The 17,400-nt window shown below is 43.2% G+C and overlaps 1 protein-coding gene across 1 annotated transcript; it reads left to right on the top strand.

The window, feature by feature from the left end:
• The first annotated feature begins 1,325 nt into the window (after positions 1-1,325).
• Positions 1,326-14,883, top strand: NUB1 (negative regulator of ubiquitin like proteins 1). The gene is made up of 15 exons (XM_027893733.1): positions 1,326-1,464; positions 3,357-3,474; positions 3,567-3,728; positions 5,121-5,179; positions 5,740-5,810; positions 6,261-6,443; positions 7,997-8,085; positions 9,496-9,602; positions 10,491-10,677; positions 11,039-11,146; positions 11,304-11,456; positions 12,318-12,464; positions 12,758-12,853; positions 13,595-13,787; positions 14,194-14,883. Exons 2-15 carry the CDS (start codon positions 3,358-3,360, stop codon positions 14,355-14,357), a joined length of 1,836 nt encoding a protein of 611 aa, XP_027749534.1. The 5' UTR covers positions 1,326-1,464; position 3,357; the 3' UTR covers positions 14,358-14,883.
• The last annotated feature ends 2,517 nt before the right edge of the window (positions 14,884-17,400 follow it).

Raw genomic sequence — 17,400 nt, forward strand, 5'->3', positions numbered from 1 at the left:
CTTTTACCCAGTTGGAGCTGATTCAGCACAGTTGCCAAGGTGGCTTTATCAGTTTCCTCCTTAGCTTGGGAATTCTGCCAAATGTCCTCGTGGCTCGTAAATTTGTCATTCTTTGTTCCCACTATCAGCAGTACATCCTTCTTCCCAAGCTTTGTTAACCTCTCCCAGGTCCACCATCCCTCTAGATCTGAGATCACTGAAACATGTCGAGACCTAAACCTTAACAAGGCGATTCTACTTTCAATTAATTTATCTTTCTAACAACAGGACATCACTTAGAGCTTGTAAACTGCTACCTGTTTCATAGATTATGTCTCACAGAAGCACAAAAATCACAGAATGGGCCAGGTAGGAAGGATAGGTTATCTGGTCCAACCTCCCTGCTCAAGCAGGGTCGTCCCAGAGCAGATGGCACAGGATTGCATGCAGGCAGCTCTGGAATATCTCCAGTGAGGGAGTTTCCACACCCTCTCTGTTTCAGCCTGCAACCACTCACATAGTAAAGAAGTTCTTCCCAATGTTTAGGTGGGATTTCCTTCTCACTTTCTGCCCATTGCCTCTTTCCCTCTTGCTTGGCACCACCAAGAAGAGGTTGGCTCCATTGTCTTGGCACTCCCCTTTATCTACTTATATAATTGCTTGGGTAAGTCTCCTCAGCAACAGGACGAAAGGACACGGCCTTATGATACGCCAGGGAGGGCTTAGGTTGGACATTAGGAAGAATTTCATAGAATCATAGAATTAATTGAGTTAGAAGAGACCTCCAAGATCATCAAGTCCAACCCTTGATCCAACCCCACTGTGATGAATAGATCATGGCACTCGGTGCCACATCCAGCCTCGTCTTAAAATCCACCACCTCTCTGGGCAGGCCATTCCAACGCCTGATCACTCTCTCTGTAAAGGACTTCTAATATCCAGAAATTTCACAGAAAGGGTGATTAGATAGTGAAACAGGCTTCCCAGGGAAGTGGAGTCACCATCCCTGGGGGTGTTTCAGGAAAGACTGGAGGTGGCCCTGAGTGCCGTGCTCTGGTTGACACGGTGGCGTTTGCTCAGCGGTCGGACTCCCTGCTGATCTCAGAGCTCTTTTCAGGGCCAACCGATTCGTTGATTCCGTGATTCCTTTCTTTTTACTTAGGCTCGAGAGCGTACAATCGCCGCGAACACCAAACGACACCCCCCAACTGAGCGAAAAATTTTGGCGTCCCCCGCATCTCCCCCCCCCACCCCCCCATCGCGCCCCAGGCCGGCCCGCAGTGAGGGCAGGGCGCCGGCATGGCGGGCGGGGCGCGGCTTCACCCACGTGATGGTGCCCGTTTTCCCCGGGCCTTCCGGGCCGCCGTAGGAACCGCTCCCGCTGCTTTCCCTCAGGGACAGCGGCCCCGCCGTCCTCTCGGGAAGGAGCCCCGCCAGCAGCTGCGGGAGCGCCCGAGCCCCCCCACCCCACCCCGAGGGCGGCAGGTGGGTGCCCGGGGGCCAGGGCGGCGGGGCTGGAGCCGCCGCGGTGGCAGCGGCGCTGCCCTGGCAGGGAGGGCAGGCTTGGGATGTGCTCCTGGGCGGGGACGAGGATGCTCCAGCACCCCGGGCCGGCGAGGCCAGGGGGGATGCGTCCTGGCGGGTTTGCTCCTTTCGTTGCATCAATGCTTTCCCCCCCCTACCCCCCGCTTTAGCCGTGGAGAAGTGTGTCAGAGCTGAGCCGGGCGGCTTTCCTCCTTTTCTTCACGAAAATTAATGCGTCCTGCCTTATTAGTCAGCTGTTCCGACAGCCTCCTGTTCCTTCCGTCAGCAGTTTGGCTCTTGAGCCTTATTTCTGCGTCTCGTGTCACCCGTCGTATTTTCTGTACCTGTTTCGTGTCACATATAAGGCGAACTGGCTTTAGAGGGTGGCGTTTTTACTTTCAGAAGCTCGGTCTGGCATTCAGAGTGGCTCTGGGAAATTCCCCTGATTGCTTGCCCGGACTGGTTTTGAGAAAGTCCCTTTAAACTCATACTGAAAGTGGAATGGTGTCAAGAGCGCTCGTGGTGTTTGTTGACTGATGGAAAAGTGACTCACCAGAGTTTTTGCTGAGGGTTCTTGTGCAGTTTAGTGATGATGTCATAGGAATTTATGATAAATATTAGAAATGTTACGTGTAAAATGGTAGGGTTTGTGTTTTGTGAAAGCAGAATTTTGATTTTTGTAACAGAGGTTTTGCAGGAGTAAGTTTAATTTTTATGTGATGTCAAGGACAGTTATAGCTACAAAATGGTTCTTCAGCATAAGCTAAAAGTGGAAAAAATTATGGTTACATGCTGTTCATGAGAATTCCCTGGAATGTTTTGGGGAAGGAGGAGAGCTGCATTTGTAACTACAGTGCAATCTTTTAAAAACTGAGTGTGTTTGTCCCTTCCAGCTTTGTAAAGGCCATGTTTTGCCTTGGCCCTAAAATAATAATAACAGCAGCAGTGTCCCAGCAGGACAAATAGCGTATGGTTGTCTCTCCTAGTTTTGGACAGACACTCTGCAAATTTCAGCAGCCCAACGAGAAGAATTGTTAAACCATCCACTTGCCCAGTTCATCCCTGTGACTCCTCTTCAGAGGGGACTGTTGTCAGTAAAGCTTCGAGAGTTCTTTGCAGCTCACTAAACCTGGGGTTGAGTTAAGGCTGACCGGTAAACTTACCACATATTGGATGTTTGCCTTTTTTTTTTCCCCCTCAGACAGTGTTTTCCTGAGCCTGGAGCAGTCTTTAAAACTGGAGAAACTGGTAGAAATGTTTGATTCTGCTTTTCTGTCCCCTTTTCTCCTGAGAGCTGTGTGCTAGTGAACAAGAGAGAGAGAGAGATGGAAACCCCTCTGAAAGAAAAGTGAAACTGAGGAGTTGAATTTCACGCCAACTTGAGTGCATATATGCACATTTTAAATGCTTTTCTGTATAAATTAAGGGGAATTTTCCATATGATTCCCAGTGTCCAAGAGGCGAAAATCTCCCCTGCTTTAACATGCACCTAGATTTCTTTTTTCCTTCTGTTGAGGTAACTGTACCCACCTTCCCTTGCCCTGTGTGTGCCTTCCCTGTTTCTTGGGGTGGTTTTTTTTTTCCCACCAGGGACATGCTGATTAACTCAGAGGTTACTGCTTTGCCTGAGCTGAATGTCAGTAACTTGTAGTGATGAATTCAGGCTTGTGCCCCTCAGGTTCCCCTCCCCACCAAAATGCACAAAATACCTTTAGTGCTCATCTTCTATTGCAGAATTCCAAAACGTCACTTAGACTTCATGAAAAGTACATACTTGCTACAATAAAACTATATATTACAGGATTGTTGATTTTTCTCCCTTTTCCCTTCCAATTGTGTTTTCATTTCAAAAGGATGGCACAAAAGAAATATTTGATAGCAAAACTGACAAGCTGCCTAAGAGAGGACAAAATTCAGCTCTGGAAGCCACCATATACAAATGACAAAAAAGAAGCTGGTAAAGAGATGAAGGTAAATATTCTCAGTTGTTGTCATACATCTTCTATGTCATAGTGCTGCTGCATTTTCTCAGCTTTTTTTTTTTCTTGTTGCTGTTTTCTTAGGAGCTTGTACAAAAATATTCAGCCAGGCTGAATATCAACGAGAACGACACAGAGAATATGCTTGAAGAAATACGGTGTAAAGCAATTGAGCGTGGAACAGGAAATGAGAATTTTAAAGTGACTGGGATTGCGAGGCTTGATATCTATCTGCCTCGTAGGAAAGTAAGTAACACTGCAGAAAAATCAGGATAGGTAGCTTTGCTTTGTGCTTTTGAGTTCTAGGTATGTGTCTGATGCAGGTGTTTTCACTTCTTTGACTTTTTCAGGTGTTTGGTGTGAGAGATCTGTGTTAGGTATAAAAAACAGGGAGAGGGGGAATTATATAGATATATTTTAATTTCTCAGGTAGGTAGGAAAATCATGGCAAGGGAATATAAGTAGTTGCCTTCCCTTTAGGATTTAATGACAACTTGTCTTTCAATTAAAAAAATAAATTAGATTTAAGTGTCTGTTTCAGTTTGATTCCTTCTGACATAGCTCTTCATATTAGCAGCAAGGAAACAGATGTATTTTTTCAGCTGTAGAATACCTAAAGTTGAATCAGCATATTAATATCATTGCATTACCACAGCTTTTGTTTACATGGCAGCTTTAATAAAGAAAAAACCCTTTAAATGCAATAAGCAACTTGAAGTTGGTGTCAGCTTAGGCCATGCTTTAAAGTGGGCATGTCCAGGGAAATGAGAAGCAGCATTTTCTGTTGTGTTCTCACCCATCTGTTCCCTTCATAGGATCATACAATTATAGAATCACAGAATCAATTAGGTTGGAAAAGACCTCCAAGATCATCGAGTTCAGCCTTTGGTCACCACCGTGTCAACCAGACCATGGCACTCAGTGCCACATCCAGTCATTCCTTAAACACTTCCAGCGATGGTGACTCCACCATCTCCCTGGGCAGCACCTGCCAATGCTCAGCCTTCCAGGGCAGGCTCCTAAAAGCCTTCACTAAGACAGAACTGAATTAAGTTTTGCTCTTTGAAAGTCAGGCTTCAACTTCTAATTTCACACGTAAAATACTCCTGTATGTAGTGAAAAGTAATTACCTGGACTTAAAGGGTAGAGGGTTTTAAATGATTGCCATGCAGTTAAAACAACCAAATAGTTTCATAATTTTACTTTATCATGCTGCTGGGCATATAGGGGAATTAATTAATTTTAAATTCCAGTTTATCTAATCTGGGACCAGAGACCCTAGTAGGAATTAATCATAATTTAGCCAGTCACAGGTGAGTGGTATAATTAAAAGCAGAGTTAAAATTGGAAGTGCATAATTAAATTAGTTAAAATTGTTTAGTTCTGAATTTAGATTTATCTAATTCTAAATATTTTCCTTTTATAATGCTTATTTTTAGCACTATATAGCAAGTATAGAACTCTGTGCCTGGAAAGTAGAAATGTGTATATCCAACCATAACCCTCTGAACGTGGTTATTATATAAAAAAGACATTTTGGTTGTAAAACAATTAATTAAGAAAATGTCAAAAGTATCTTGATACCATGCTTTTTTTTTTCCTTCCCTCTTTTTCCCCCACCCAATTTAATTACTACAGAGCAGAAAAATCCCACTGGAAACCAGCCTGTTCATCACAGGCAAGGAGCTCCGATCACAGTAAGTGTAATCCCCCTTGGCTCTTGTCTAATGAGGTAGTGCCCTGTCATACAATACTGAAGAAAAAAATACAAACAAAGGACTTCTTGTTTAATTTAGGCTTTTTCTTAGCATGTATGTCTGAATAGGATGTCCAGTATCCCTGTAAGCAGCTGTGGTTTAACAGGTGGAAAATGGGAAAGCTGCAGCTGTGGAAAAAGTTGGTTCTGTGTAAATCCCCAGCAAGTACCTGAGAAGGCACCAGTGATCACTGTTCCACATCTGCAGGTCTTCTGAACAGTGAACATTAGCTTCTCTTTCTGTTGTGTTTTTAAGCAAAAAAAAAAAAAACAGCTTCTTTTCTGACTACTTTGCTTTTTTCCCCTCTCTTTATCTCAGATTTTCCCTGTGTGGTAGACAAAGCTTTTTGATGTTGTTCTACTTCTGCCTTCTATAGCAAAAGTTTTAAGCAACTTATGAACATACTAGTTTTTAAGTTTTATTGCTATTGTAACAGTAATATTGTGGAGCCTTATAAATTGATGTGGATGAATTTATGGATGAAATTATTTATTTCACAGGATTGCACAGGAATATGCATTACAAGAAAATGCTGTCAAAATAATCATAAATAAGAAGCAGCTTGACCTGGGTATGTATCTCTAGCTGAGATTTTCTAGCTGATAATTTTCTAGTTTACTGATTCTCAGGAGAAAAATTTCTTGCACCTCTGTTAATTCCGTAAATTCCCAAGGGACAGCAGTTAAGTTTGTCAGGCTCTGCTCTACAGGAAACGTAATTAATTGTAATGATCAAAATTCTTAGATAGAATTGGATCAATTATCGGAATCCTGTAATAAATGTTGAAAATCCACTTTTTAAGTATTGAAATAATGAAAATGCACACTTGAGATAAATCCTTTTTTTTTTAATAAAAGCATCTTGTATAACAGCAATCTCAAAAACTTTTTGTTTTGTGCTTTGCACACGTTCATCCCGTCAGATGTGTTGTGGGAAGTGATGACAACAGCTTTCTTTTCATTGATGGCCCAAGCATCTGAAAAATTTATTTCCCTTAGAAGATCATACTCTTATTTTGCAGGCAAAACCCTTGAAGACCAGGGTGTAACACACAATGCAAAAGTGATGGTACTTCAGCTGGAACAGAGCGACGAGGAAACCAAAAGAAAAGTTCAGGAGGAAGAACTTCAGTGCAAGAAAGAAAAAGAAATAAATGACAAGATGCAAAGAACTAAGAAGGGTTTGGAAATTCTAGCACAGAGGGGTAAGGGGGCTTGTTGGAGTTTGTGGGGTCTGGGGCAGATTGGTGTTTATTAATTCTCGTGCATCAAAAATTACCTTCTCAGTGGCCTTTCAACATGGGATAGTGCCTGTACCATGTCTGGACTTCAGTCTATAGTTTTCTAGGTTTCTGCCCGTTTGAAAACTGGATTTCGAGTTGACTAAAGCTTCCTTTTCTAGGCTAATCCTTCTTGCACAACTAAAAATGCTACGAAACTTTTGCCACTTTGGGATGGATATAGCATGAGTCAGTTATTTAACTGGCACTTGACAGTTAAGGGACTGGTGACTCGTGAGAACAGGCTTTAAATTTATTGTAGACATAAGCACAGTGTGATAACGTATTAGAAGTCATCAAAAACTTTTATTTTTTGGTGGTTTACCTCAGCTGTGGCTGTGTGTAGCCATGGTTTCGTTGTGCAGAGCAGCTCCTTCGTCACTGTCACCTGCAGCGTGGCTGTTGTGTTCTCATTGCCCTGGGGGTTGATTGCTGGCAACTGTGGGCTCAGTTAAAGGGATACAGTTAATTTAACAGCAGTAGTTCTTCAAAACGAGGTTGTGTTTGTGAGTCGCGTGGCTACACGGCAAGTTTAAATCACTTCTCTATTTTATATTGTTTCAAAAATCCACAAACAAGGAACTGTGGAGCTGAGCAAGCGATGAATTCCTGCCAAATGCAGGAACACCTGAACAGAACTGCTTTTAACAGTCAGTAAAAGACAGTTTTTTACTGTAATACCAGATTTTAAACAAATGAAAGAGGTGATTCCTTTTATAGACTTAAGGGATAATTTAGACCCCAAACTTTGAATACTCTATAGGGCCTCTTTCAGCTTTTTATCAATAACTGTCAGGTACAGCCAATGCCAGAGTACAGAGTGGGGTCTGTAACAGGCTTACAGGGTGAAGGTTCTGTGTGAAGTGTAGAACAGGGGGTTTAACAACCCTTTTTGTTTCATCTGAGAAAAATTCCAGGGCAGAAGCTTTTAATCTCAACAAACTCATCCTTACTTTTCTTGTAAACAAAAGACAGTTATCTTTTCGTTGTAAATCGGATGGAAGTGAAAACAAGACTGCTAATTTGGTTATAAGCACTGAGGATGTGGGGAAGGAAAATAATGAGCTATATTTTTTCTCAGCTCTATCAACTGTGCTCAGTTGTATTTTTTGTTAATATTCTATGCTGTAGCTGATAAATCATTTCTAATGCTATGTTGTGTAAAGTGTAGGTGTTTTGTCTTTCTCGAAAAAATCCTTCACGATTCATATAACTTGTAATGTTGTGTCTAAATTTCTGGATGCGCAAGGCTTTTTCCTTAGTGAGCTTCGTAGAAGTTCTTCGTGTTTACCTGATCAGGGTCACTGTTGGTACGTCCAGAAAAACACACATGCAGCTTTTATATGTAGTTCTGATATTTTTGGCTTTGTTTGCTGTTCTGTTTAATTATATATGTACTAGCATAATGTTATGGCAGCAGAGTTGCTATGTTGAAGGTGGTACTTTAAGATATAAACTGTTTTTTTTGTTTCTTTCAGAGGAGTACTTGGATCCAGACTCTGCTCCGTACCTAGATATAGCTAATCAAACTGGAAGGTCAATCAAGATTCCTCCTCAAGCTAAAAAAGTAGGTTAAAAGTATCTTCTGAAGTCACTAAGATGGCTCTTTAAAGCTTAGTTTGTGAAGCATTTAAATAATGGGAATAGAATACAGTCAGGCTTTCTGGGGATGTAACCCTGTGCCCACTAGATGTCTGCTTAATATGAATAATTTTGGAATAAAATTCAAGTAGAACTCTATAACTGGTAATACTTCAGTCATCTGGAGACAACCTCTGATTTCTGATCTCACTGCAGGTCTAGTCTTGCACTGACCCCTGTGTGGTCCATATTGTACTTTTGTGGTTTAAGATGGGCTTTAATTTTGTTATATCTTAGCACATACTTTAATTTTGGGGTGCTCTAGAATGGCATGAAAATAACTTGTTTGTTAGGCCTTAGTTCTGGTTGGAAAATCGATGAGTCTCTCTAAAGTGGACTATTTTAAAATAGCTTTGAGATGTTTTGCACTGTGTCCCCTTTCAAACTTAAATTTGTTCACCATTCAAGAAAGTTCTTCATTCTCAGCTGCAAATGTCTTTGGTTTGGTGCGTGCATTGAGTTACAGAAGGACTGGCATACCTAACCTGGCTGCTGAAGCAGGAGAACAGTGATAGGTGCTGCCTTTCGAGATCACTGGATTTTCTGAAGATAAATAAAATCTCTACAAATACTTGGAATTACACCCAGTAATAAAAATGTGCAGAAATGAGCAGGCCGAATACATTCCAACTGCTGCTTTAGCCTTTTCTGAGGCTGTTTTTTGCATCACTTGGAGTTTCTGGATGATCAGAATTCTACTGTCCAGTCTCACAGTGCTGTCCTGATGAAGTGCTGAAAGTGGTAATTCACCTCAGGAGTTAAAGCATTGAGTGTTCAAGTGCATGAGACTCCCATCAGTGTTGATCAAGGACGAGAGGAAATATTGCGAGTTGTTCCTATCCAGAATTATTATTTACATTTCCATTTGTCAAACCTCAGGAAGGGGAGTGTTTTCCTGACACATTCAAAATTTAAATTTCTGTTCTGAGGTTTCTCAGGAGGTGAATTTTTTTAGGTTTTCCAGAGATAGCTGCCGTAGCAAAGCGCAACAGATTTGGTGCTGTTAAAAGGTGTAGCACCCAGAAAAATGCTGAGCTTTGTATCGCTCACCATTGAAAAATCTCTCTAGGGCTGCATTCTTAAAATCAGCTTGATGCAGCATTTCATGTGTCGGTAACATTCACTGCTTTTAATTAGACAATGTCTGGCATTAACAGATGGGAGAAAAGTATGAAGCAGTGCGATGTAGTACTGGTCTTACAGAACTGATACACTGGTATTTTTCTAGGAAGAACAGGGGCTCTCTGATGGATTATTCCTTTTAGTTGGATATTTCCTTTTAATTCTTGGAGCTGGGGAGGCGCCACGAAACGTCTCAACGTTCTTTTTTTTCCAGGCGCTTGTGCTGGCAATGGGTTATCATGAGAAGGGCAGAGCATTAATGAAGAAGAAGGAATATGAAATAGCACTGCCATATTTGTTGGATGCTGATAAACACTTCTGGTAAGAACATTTGAGTCCTTATGTCTCTCTTCACTGTCAGCCAAATACAGGAACAGCAGTAGCTCTACCTGTGCATATAAATCAGGGCCAATTTTCTCTGGGGTTGCTTCACACCCCCTCTGCAGATGGGAGACAGCAGATAAAGGCTCTGACTTGCAGGGACAGGTGGCTTCATGTAGAACAGCTGAAACAGATACTGCCACTGGGCAAGTTAATCTTTCATAACAACATAAACAGAAACTGTCAATATTCATGTACCAGGTTATAAATTGCATTAGCTTGAGAGGCAGTTATGGATACTCATTTGTAATTGCTCCTGTGAAGTAATAATTTCTTGTAAAAGGTGAAGCAGATAGCTGAGGTCAGTAACCATACCAGGGTTTCTGCAAGTAAATTAGTTTCCTGTCAGCAGTCAGAGCCCTATATTGCTCTTTTGAGGTCCCAAAAGTAATACTGTCCCTGTCTGTTTCTCATCTGTGTGTACGTGCAAGGAGGCTGGCACAGAACTCAGCATATTTGTGTGCTCTAAGACAGTTTTTCTGTCCTCCCAAAGAATGCACAGGGTTTAATTCCATTCTGCTTTTAGAGATGTCATCTTAAATAGTAGTCACAGCTCATTTTGTTACTCTAGTGCTTTGAGATGTAGGGTTAGCATTAGTGTCCTACATGTTAGTGAATGGGATGGGAGATCAGTGCTTATACAAGTTCCCCTGAGTCATAACTCAAAATATAACTCACATGTTTGAGAAGGCACACTCTTCATACTTGAGAGTGTGCACACTTATAGCACGTTGTTCATGGGTGTTAAAAAGTGTGCGGGGGAAAAAAAACCCAACCCCCTCTTAGAAAAAAAGAAGAAAAAAACAGAGTAATTGTTTTATTTTCCAGTGAGTGCAGCACAGAACTGCTGAACACTGTTGATAATTACGCAGTGCTGCAGCTGGATATAGTGTGGTGCTACTTCCGCCTGGAGCAGCTGGACTGCCTGGATGATGCAGAGAAGAAGCTGTCCACAGCACACAGATGCTTCCAGAGGTGCTATGGGGAGAACCACGAAAGGCTTATTGACATCAAAGTATGCTGGGTTTGATTTAATTATGGTGGCTTTTTTTTTTCCTGCGTGTGTTCAGTTACTGTTCAAGTATTACAAGATTGAATTTAAAGTTTTCTTGTGTGTCATTAGCCTGTCATGTAGCTGTGTGATTGTCAGCACAGGGAAAACATTGGACCTGACAAAAAAAGTCATGGCAAATGTATTTATAGGCCCAGACGTCATCAGGGTTGTAGGTGTGGTACTTTATCTGCACACCAAGTGTCTCATAGCACTGACTGTATCTTCTTTAAGTGTGTAAAGTGTTCTGTTGATAAAGAACTCATGTTCTTACCCCTTGCTTTTCCCCACATGCTCCCCCCTCCTTCTTCAAACAATTCCTTAGGGAAGCTATGGTCGCGAGAAGGTTTTATTTCTACGGCTTTACCTCCTTCAAGGGATCGGGCACTATCACAGTGGCAGGGAGAAGGAGGCTGCAGAGTACATCCAGAAGGTAAGACGCTATTAGGGAAAACTTTGGGGTCATTCACTCCTGTAACTGGGCTCTGTCTTGCACCTGTTCTTTGCTTACTCAGAGAAGTGGGGAGGCTTCTTTTGTTTGTAGCTCAGCAAAGGTGTAAGCAGTGTCATTTTGTCCTTTCCCTCTCCAGGCATCGTCTTTATATGAAGAGCTGTCCATAGATCCGGATAAAGTCGATCGCCTGTCCCTCCTGGGGTTCTCTGAGCAGGAAGCTCGCCTTGCCCTGCGAGCATGCCACGGGAATGTGGAGCACGCTGCCAATCTGATCACCAACAGGAGAGAGGTGTGGGCAGAGAAGTATTAAATCACAGATCGCCTTGGTTGGGCTGTCCATGAGGGTGTGACTGGTGCAGAGTGGTGCACCAGGGCTTGAATTATCCTGCTTTGGCACTGTTGGTGTAACTGGCAGTTTGACGTGTTGCCACAAGTTTGAAACCAAAATTTAATGCGTTAACAAGGGAAGCTCTGTCCCAAAACAGATGGGATGAGAGCGCCAAAGACCTGTGGTTGTACCACAGAGGTGCTTGCAAGGACTTTGCACCAGCGTTTGCTGCTCAGCAGTGCTCTGTATGGAATAAAACCAGGATCAAGCTGTCACTCCTGGGCTTGGCTACCCCATACTGTGGCTTTGCACTTGGAAGATACAGGAGGGGAGAAGGATTTTTTTGTGCTAAAGTGAAGGCAGTGCTGTCCAGATCTGAAGTGATGCTTGGTAAGCTGAGGTAGTTCTTCTAGACTTCAGACAGTGAAACATGGACGGAAAAGCCAAAGGGAAGGCTGAACAGAACTCCTTGGCTCCCTGCCCGGTTCTGACTGTATGTCCTTGGCAAGTCTTGTCTGTGGGCCCATCTGCCAAACGGGTTTGTCACTTACCACACAGGGCCCAGAATAGCTGTGATGGCACCAGATCCGAACTGCAGAGCGGAAGTATGGAGACAGTGCTACCTCATGGAAATGCAGCTTTATTTAGTAATGAGTGTCTGGCAGCACAGTCTGTATTTACAAAGGAAAAAAAAAAAAAAAAAAAAGTCTTTTCCTCAAGAGATTCAAATTTGAAGTAAAAAATCCGAGAAACCCTACGTGCACAGGCAATGTGCTAAAGCTTTCCCATGTGCAGTGAGCTTTGCAATGTCTGTTCTTGCAGGAAAAGGCGCAGATAAGGAGGGAGGAGAGAGCTAAAAGGCGGCAGCGACTGGAAGACATAAATACCCTGAAAAGTATGGGCTATTCAGAGAGAGCTGCTCAAATAGCTCTTCAAAATACACAGGGAAACCTGGACCAAGCCTTTAAGGTAAGTGATTTTTCAGGAGGAGTAGTGTTGTACAAAAGAACTTGTTTGTTTTTGTGGAGGGAGTTTATTGTTTAGCAAATTCTTATTTTCTGTAGACAGTATTTGGTAGTTCATAGCTACCTTTTCTGGGTATCGAATTGTAATGACTTAACTTACACTTCCTGACCCATGAATCAGATATCACTTGAGTTGGCTCAGGTTTGCTTCTGTCAGTTTTGGGACTACATACACATCCACGTCGAGGACTGTTGTATCTCTGCTGCTCTATTCTGGTCCTCTCTGTTTTGTTGTAGTTTATTCTTGACAATCCAGAATTACTGTTGGAAGATGATGACGATGATTCTGCGGCCACGGACCAGTTCCAGGTTTCCCCAGAAAGCATTGAGCAAGTAAGTTAGACTGCTTGCTTTCTTGGGAGTTGGTTGTCTTGTTTCTGAATTATGTTTTCAAACATAAGGCAGATCATCCTTAAGCAAAGCTGTACAAATATTCCTTGACCCATGTCACTCAGGCTGTCACCATTCCACTCTCTGTCTCGCTCCTCACAGTGAAGTCATGCTCAAGCTAAAATGTAATTTGTCTGTAGTTCCTGCCTGTTGCACCAACCTGCCATGCACAGGTGCAGAGGGGAAGTATGTGCACTACAGTGCTCTATCCCGAAAAAAAACAGCAAATGAGAAATTTATTTAAGTCTGCAGTGCTCAAGGGAAAGAGCTGGAGTGTGTCTTTCTCATGACATGCTCCTCAGTAGTTAGTGTGGCTGAGTAATTAATGTCAGGCAAGAAAACTGTATTGCCTAGAGAAAGTAAACAGCACGTGCACCCTCCTGACACACTGGAGTGCTTTGAAGTTTCCTTTTGAAAACAGAAAAAAAAAATGGGTCTGATACTAGACAAGAGGCTTTTGATCCTGCTCAACATCCCCATGCCTTTAATAGGTCACTGCCCTGTTGTTAACTGTTCACTAAGCCAGAGTCAGTGTCCTGGAATTCCTGGCATGCAGCGCTTTCCTGTGTGTGTGAAAGGAAGGAATGTGGGATGCAGAGGGATATTCCTGTCAGACCCTGGTGCCGGATGAGCTTGGATTTCTCCAGATTTTCATTATTTTTGGTTTTTCCCCCCCTCCTGCAGCTGATGTATATGGGTTTCAGCCGTGAGTCGGCAGAACAAGCTTTAAAGGTCTTTAAAGGCAACATCCACGTGGCTTCCCAAACCCTTGCTCATTATGGGGGAGTTCTTCCTGCTTCCCTGCTGCTGTCCTCAGAAGCGTCCAGCCCATCCGAGGAATCGGCTTCATCAAAGGACTTGCTTACAGAGTCTGCAGGTAAGAATGTTGCATGCAGTAGGTGGGGAAGGGGAAGGCTGTTGTATGGAATAATTAAGTGATTTCTGCTTAAATAGTGATAGAGGGGCTCGAGTAGTGCCCCAGGCTGCTCGTTTTGGAAACACTGACAAGGCAGCCTTTGATAATCGATCCTTGCAGGTATATTTTTCTCCTCAATTATTTGTCACAGCTGTAAGTGATCCCTGTTGTATAACTAAAGGCTCTCCTCTACCTTTGAATAATAGGAAATAGTAGGAAAAACTGGCCATCCTGCCCTATCCTTTGCAGAGTAATTGTGAGAGGTAGTTGTGCAGGAGCAGACTGGCAGACGAGCCATGCTTGTGAAAGAGGGAAAGTACCAACTTCCTTCAGAGGTGAATTCACTGCTGCTTCTTTTTATTGGAAGGTTCTTCTAGTTCACCAACAGATGAAGACATGGAGACTGATGCAGTCAATGAAATCCTAGAGGATATCCCTGAACATGAAGAGGATTATCTGGATTTAACACTGGAGGAAGAAGAACAGATCATTCATGAATACTTATCCTATATACAAGTACCACAGCACTAAATCCCATTAAATCTACTTCAGTTATGTGTATTTACCTTGTCAAATTGAGTTTGGATTATAAATGCACCTTCAGCTTATCTCTTATTAAGGGCCTTGAATTCAGCTAAACTATAGGTGGAATACTTAATTCCTGCTTATTTGTAACTCTGCTTAAAGCCTACATTTGTGATACATTGTAATTTATTGTCATAGCAGAAAAATAGAAACATTTATTTTCAGAAGAAAATTTAATAGAACTAAACTATATTTTTATCGTGAAATAAGTTAATTCACTTAGCAAAGAAGCATTTCTATACCATTTTAAAATACCAGCTTTAAAAGAAAAATGTGACTTTGTAAATCAGAAACCTTAGCTCATGAGGCTGTGTAGAGGTGTCAGCTTTCCAGCTGCTCTCCTTTTCTTCTGAAAGATTTCTAAGAGACATTTATGTATCTGTTGTGCATGGTTTTTTTACCGTGTTCCTCTTGTCCCTCCCTGCAGGTGTTACACAGGCAATAAAGGTAATTCAGTGCTGCTTCTGCTCTCGGTGAGAGACCTCTGTGCTTTGTTAAAACCAGTGTTAAAACACCAGGGCCCTGTCCTGGGACTGATGTAGTGATGTACTGGTATTTCTCTTTATAACTAGATAACCACTGTTCCCCAGCAGCTCCTCTTAACCTCTGCAGGTGTGTGGCTGGTGGGTTTCCTGGGGGTTACAAGACTTTCTGTAATCAGCTGCAGAACAGAACATGGTCCAGGCGCTGTCTCAGTAGTTGCCTCCAGCTTCAGGATTCTGAAGAAGTGTTCGGGGCTTTCTGTGATTTTATCACATCCCGTTTTCTGCCCTGTGAGCCGCTCCTCTGTGCCGGGAACAGGAGTTCCCCTGCCTGGCAGCTTTTCTTGGACGTGGTTTGTTTGCTTTCCATGACTCCACGCTCTCGGTAGAGGGAGCCCAGGCCCCGCCTGGAGCCGGTGGGAACGAGGAACCGGCCGTAGTGAACCTTCCATCTGGTGACAGTGTATCCTCTACCCGGCACTTATCGGTGGGGAAACGGGGGCTTGAACTTTTGGGATACTGGGAGGGAGCAGAGCTTTGGCCTGCGGAATGACCGCTCAGTGCCAGCGGAGGGACCAGCAGGCTGCAATAGTGGATTGTTTAATTTTCTGACTCCCTCAGCCAAGCTCAGCAAAAGGCAGGCAGTGATTGCACTGTTAACGAATTATTTGTATTTCATGCTTCTTTACCAAGGCAAAATTGAGTAGTTTTCTGTCTCCTTCAAGAAGGCTGTAGCATTTCTAAAATCAGTATTACGATCTCACCCCACACTCCTGAGGGGTAACCAGCCCCAGCACCCATTATATCCTGCTTCTCTGCCAGCCAGCTCTGAGGAACCACTGGACAAAATGCAGAGCAAAACCAGAATGTAGAAAATAATCTAAAACTGAAAACAGGCAGAGTCATGGATGTAGTTTTAACAAGAATCAGGTGGAAACACACAAATTCGCTCTTTCCTCCCTAACCCTACTGCCTGCAAGCCCCTGGGCATGCACCATGTTGGGCTGAACAGGCAGTAATTCTCCTCTCTGAAGTGGCTTGCACAGCAAACTGGCAGGGACAACTTCAGAAGGGAAGGTTTGTCCTTGGGGAATTTAAAATTAGCATCATAACATGCAGCGCTTGTCAGAGAAGCCATTCATCAATGATGTAACTCTGCCAGCGCTGCTGCCCCCGAGTAACTGCCTGCGCAGTTGTAAGTGATCAGCAGGGCAGGAGGCGCTGGCTGAAAGTTACAAGTTCATTTGACCATGCATTTGGAGGCACTGTGATATGTTTAGCAACAGGCAGAAGTGGTGATGACTCATTAATTCCACTCTTTGAGATGTGTGCTGATTGCCTGTGCAGCTGCTGTATGCCCAGAGAGGCTCTCGCGTCTGACGTACTGCGTGTGAAGTTTTAAACAGAAAGTACAGCCCAGGTGATCTGGGGAACTCTGTCCATCTCATAAAGGCCTCCTACTCGGGTTCATCCTCAGAACCAAAATACAAAGTCAGCAGCATGGCAAACCATCACCCAGCAGCCACCATCTCATAAAGATCTCTCGCAGGGCCAGTGCTGAGCCACAACCACTGGACTGGAATTTACAGTAGAATTAGGTCTGCATGATGCAAATGACCTCCCATGTTAGTCTCTTACAGCATTTCACATAATTTAAATGCTGATTCCTACGAGATGCAGGAACTTGCCATTTAAGAACCACCAAAGCTGCTCAGCAGGAAAGGTGAGCAGGGTAGGTGACCAGCACAACTCACAGTGTGACTATGTCAGATGGGGGTCTTTGGTGCCACCTGGACAATGGCTGAGTCAGGGCATGTGCCCCTGTCCTCCCTGCTTTCCCTTACGTCTCTGCTTTGTTTTATGGCTGGTCACTCCTTCCCCTGATAGGGGATCTGAGCTTGGGAAGTCTGGTGACTGGAGAGAGGCAGGACAGCTCCACACACACCTGACTCCAGCCCCAGCAGTGAGGGGAAGGCAAAAATATTTCCAAAAGTATATGTGGGTTTATTTTCCCGTATTCCATCCATTCTTAACTGCTGAGCATCTGCAGCCAGCCAACCCCCCTCTAAATGAGACAAAAATAAAAACTAGACAGTCACTTGTCTGTAGATGCCACATGTTTATTAATCCATTCTAAAAAAGGAATACAGCATTTTTATCTTGCTGTAGTAGAGAATAAATAAAGCCATAAAAATAAAAACATGTGGTTAGGTATTTTTGGACTGGTTCTACAAAGAGCTATATCTGCAAATAGAAAAATATAAGAACCCTTGTTAATTCATGGCTCAGTGGTTATCAGAGAGGGATGAACATGGAAAAAGACTGGGAGACCTTCTCTTGAGTTTGACTGCTTATCCAATGCTACTAACAACCCAGCAAGACACAGCCTTGGGAGGAGGAAAGACAACACATGCAGAGCACCCAATAAATCCTCATTTACCCTTCCATGAAAATCACAATTTGACATTCCTGGTGGATATAAGGAAAACCTTCCCCCTCGTAAAGCC

Source organism: Empidonax traillii, unplaced genomic scaffold (genome assembly GCF_003031625.1).
Source record: "Empidonax traillii isolate 1590-97213 ecotype Southwest subspecies unplaced genomic scaffold, ASM303162v1 scaffold404:size960789, whole genome shotgun sequence".
Taxonomy (NCBI): domain Eukaryota; kingdom Metazoa; phylum Chordata; class Aves; order Passeriformes; family Tyrannidae; genus Empidonax; species Empidonax traillii.

Bases quoted from the DNA above. Each gene is read 5' to 3' on its own strand.
- NUB1 (XM_027893733.1), top strand. From the start codon at position 3,358: ATGGCACAAAAGAAATATTTGATAGCAAAACTGACAAGCTGCCTAAGA. The intron at 12,465-12,757 runs GTAAGTGATTTT...GTTTTGTTGTAG, and splicing joins ACCTGGACCAAGCCTTTAAG to TTTATTCTTGACAATCCAGA. The intron at 12,854-13,594 runs GTAAGTTAGACT...CCCCTCCTGCAG, and splicing joins CCCCAGAAAGCATTGAGCAA to CTGATGTATATGGGTTTCAG.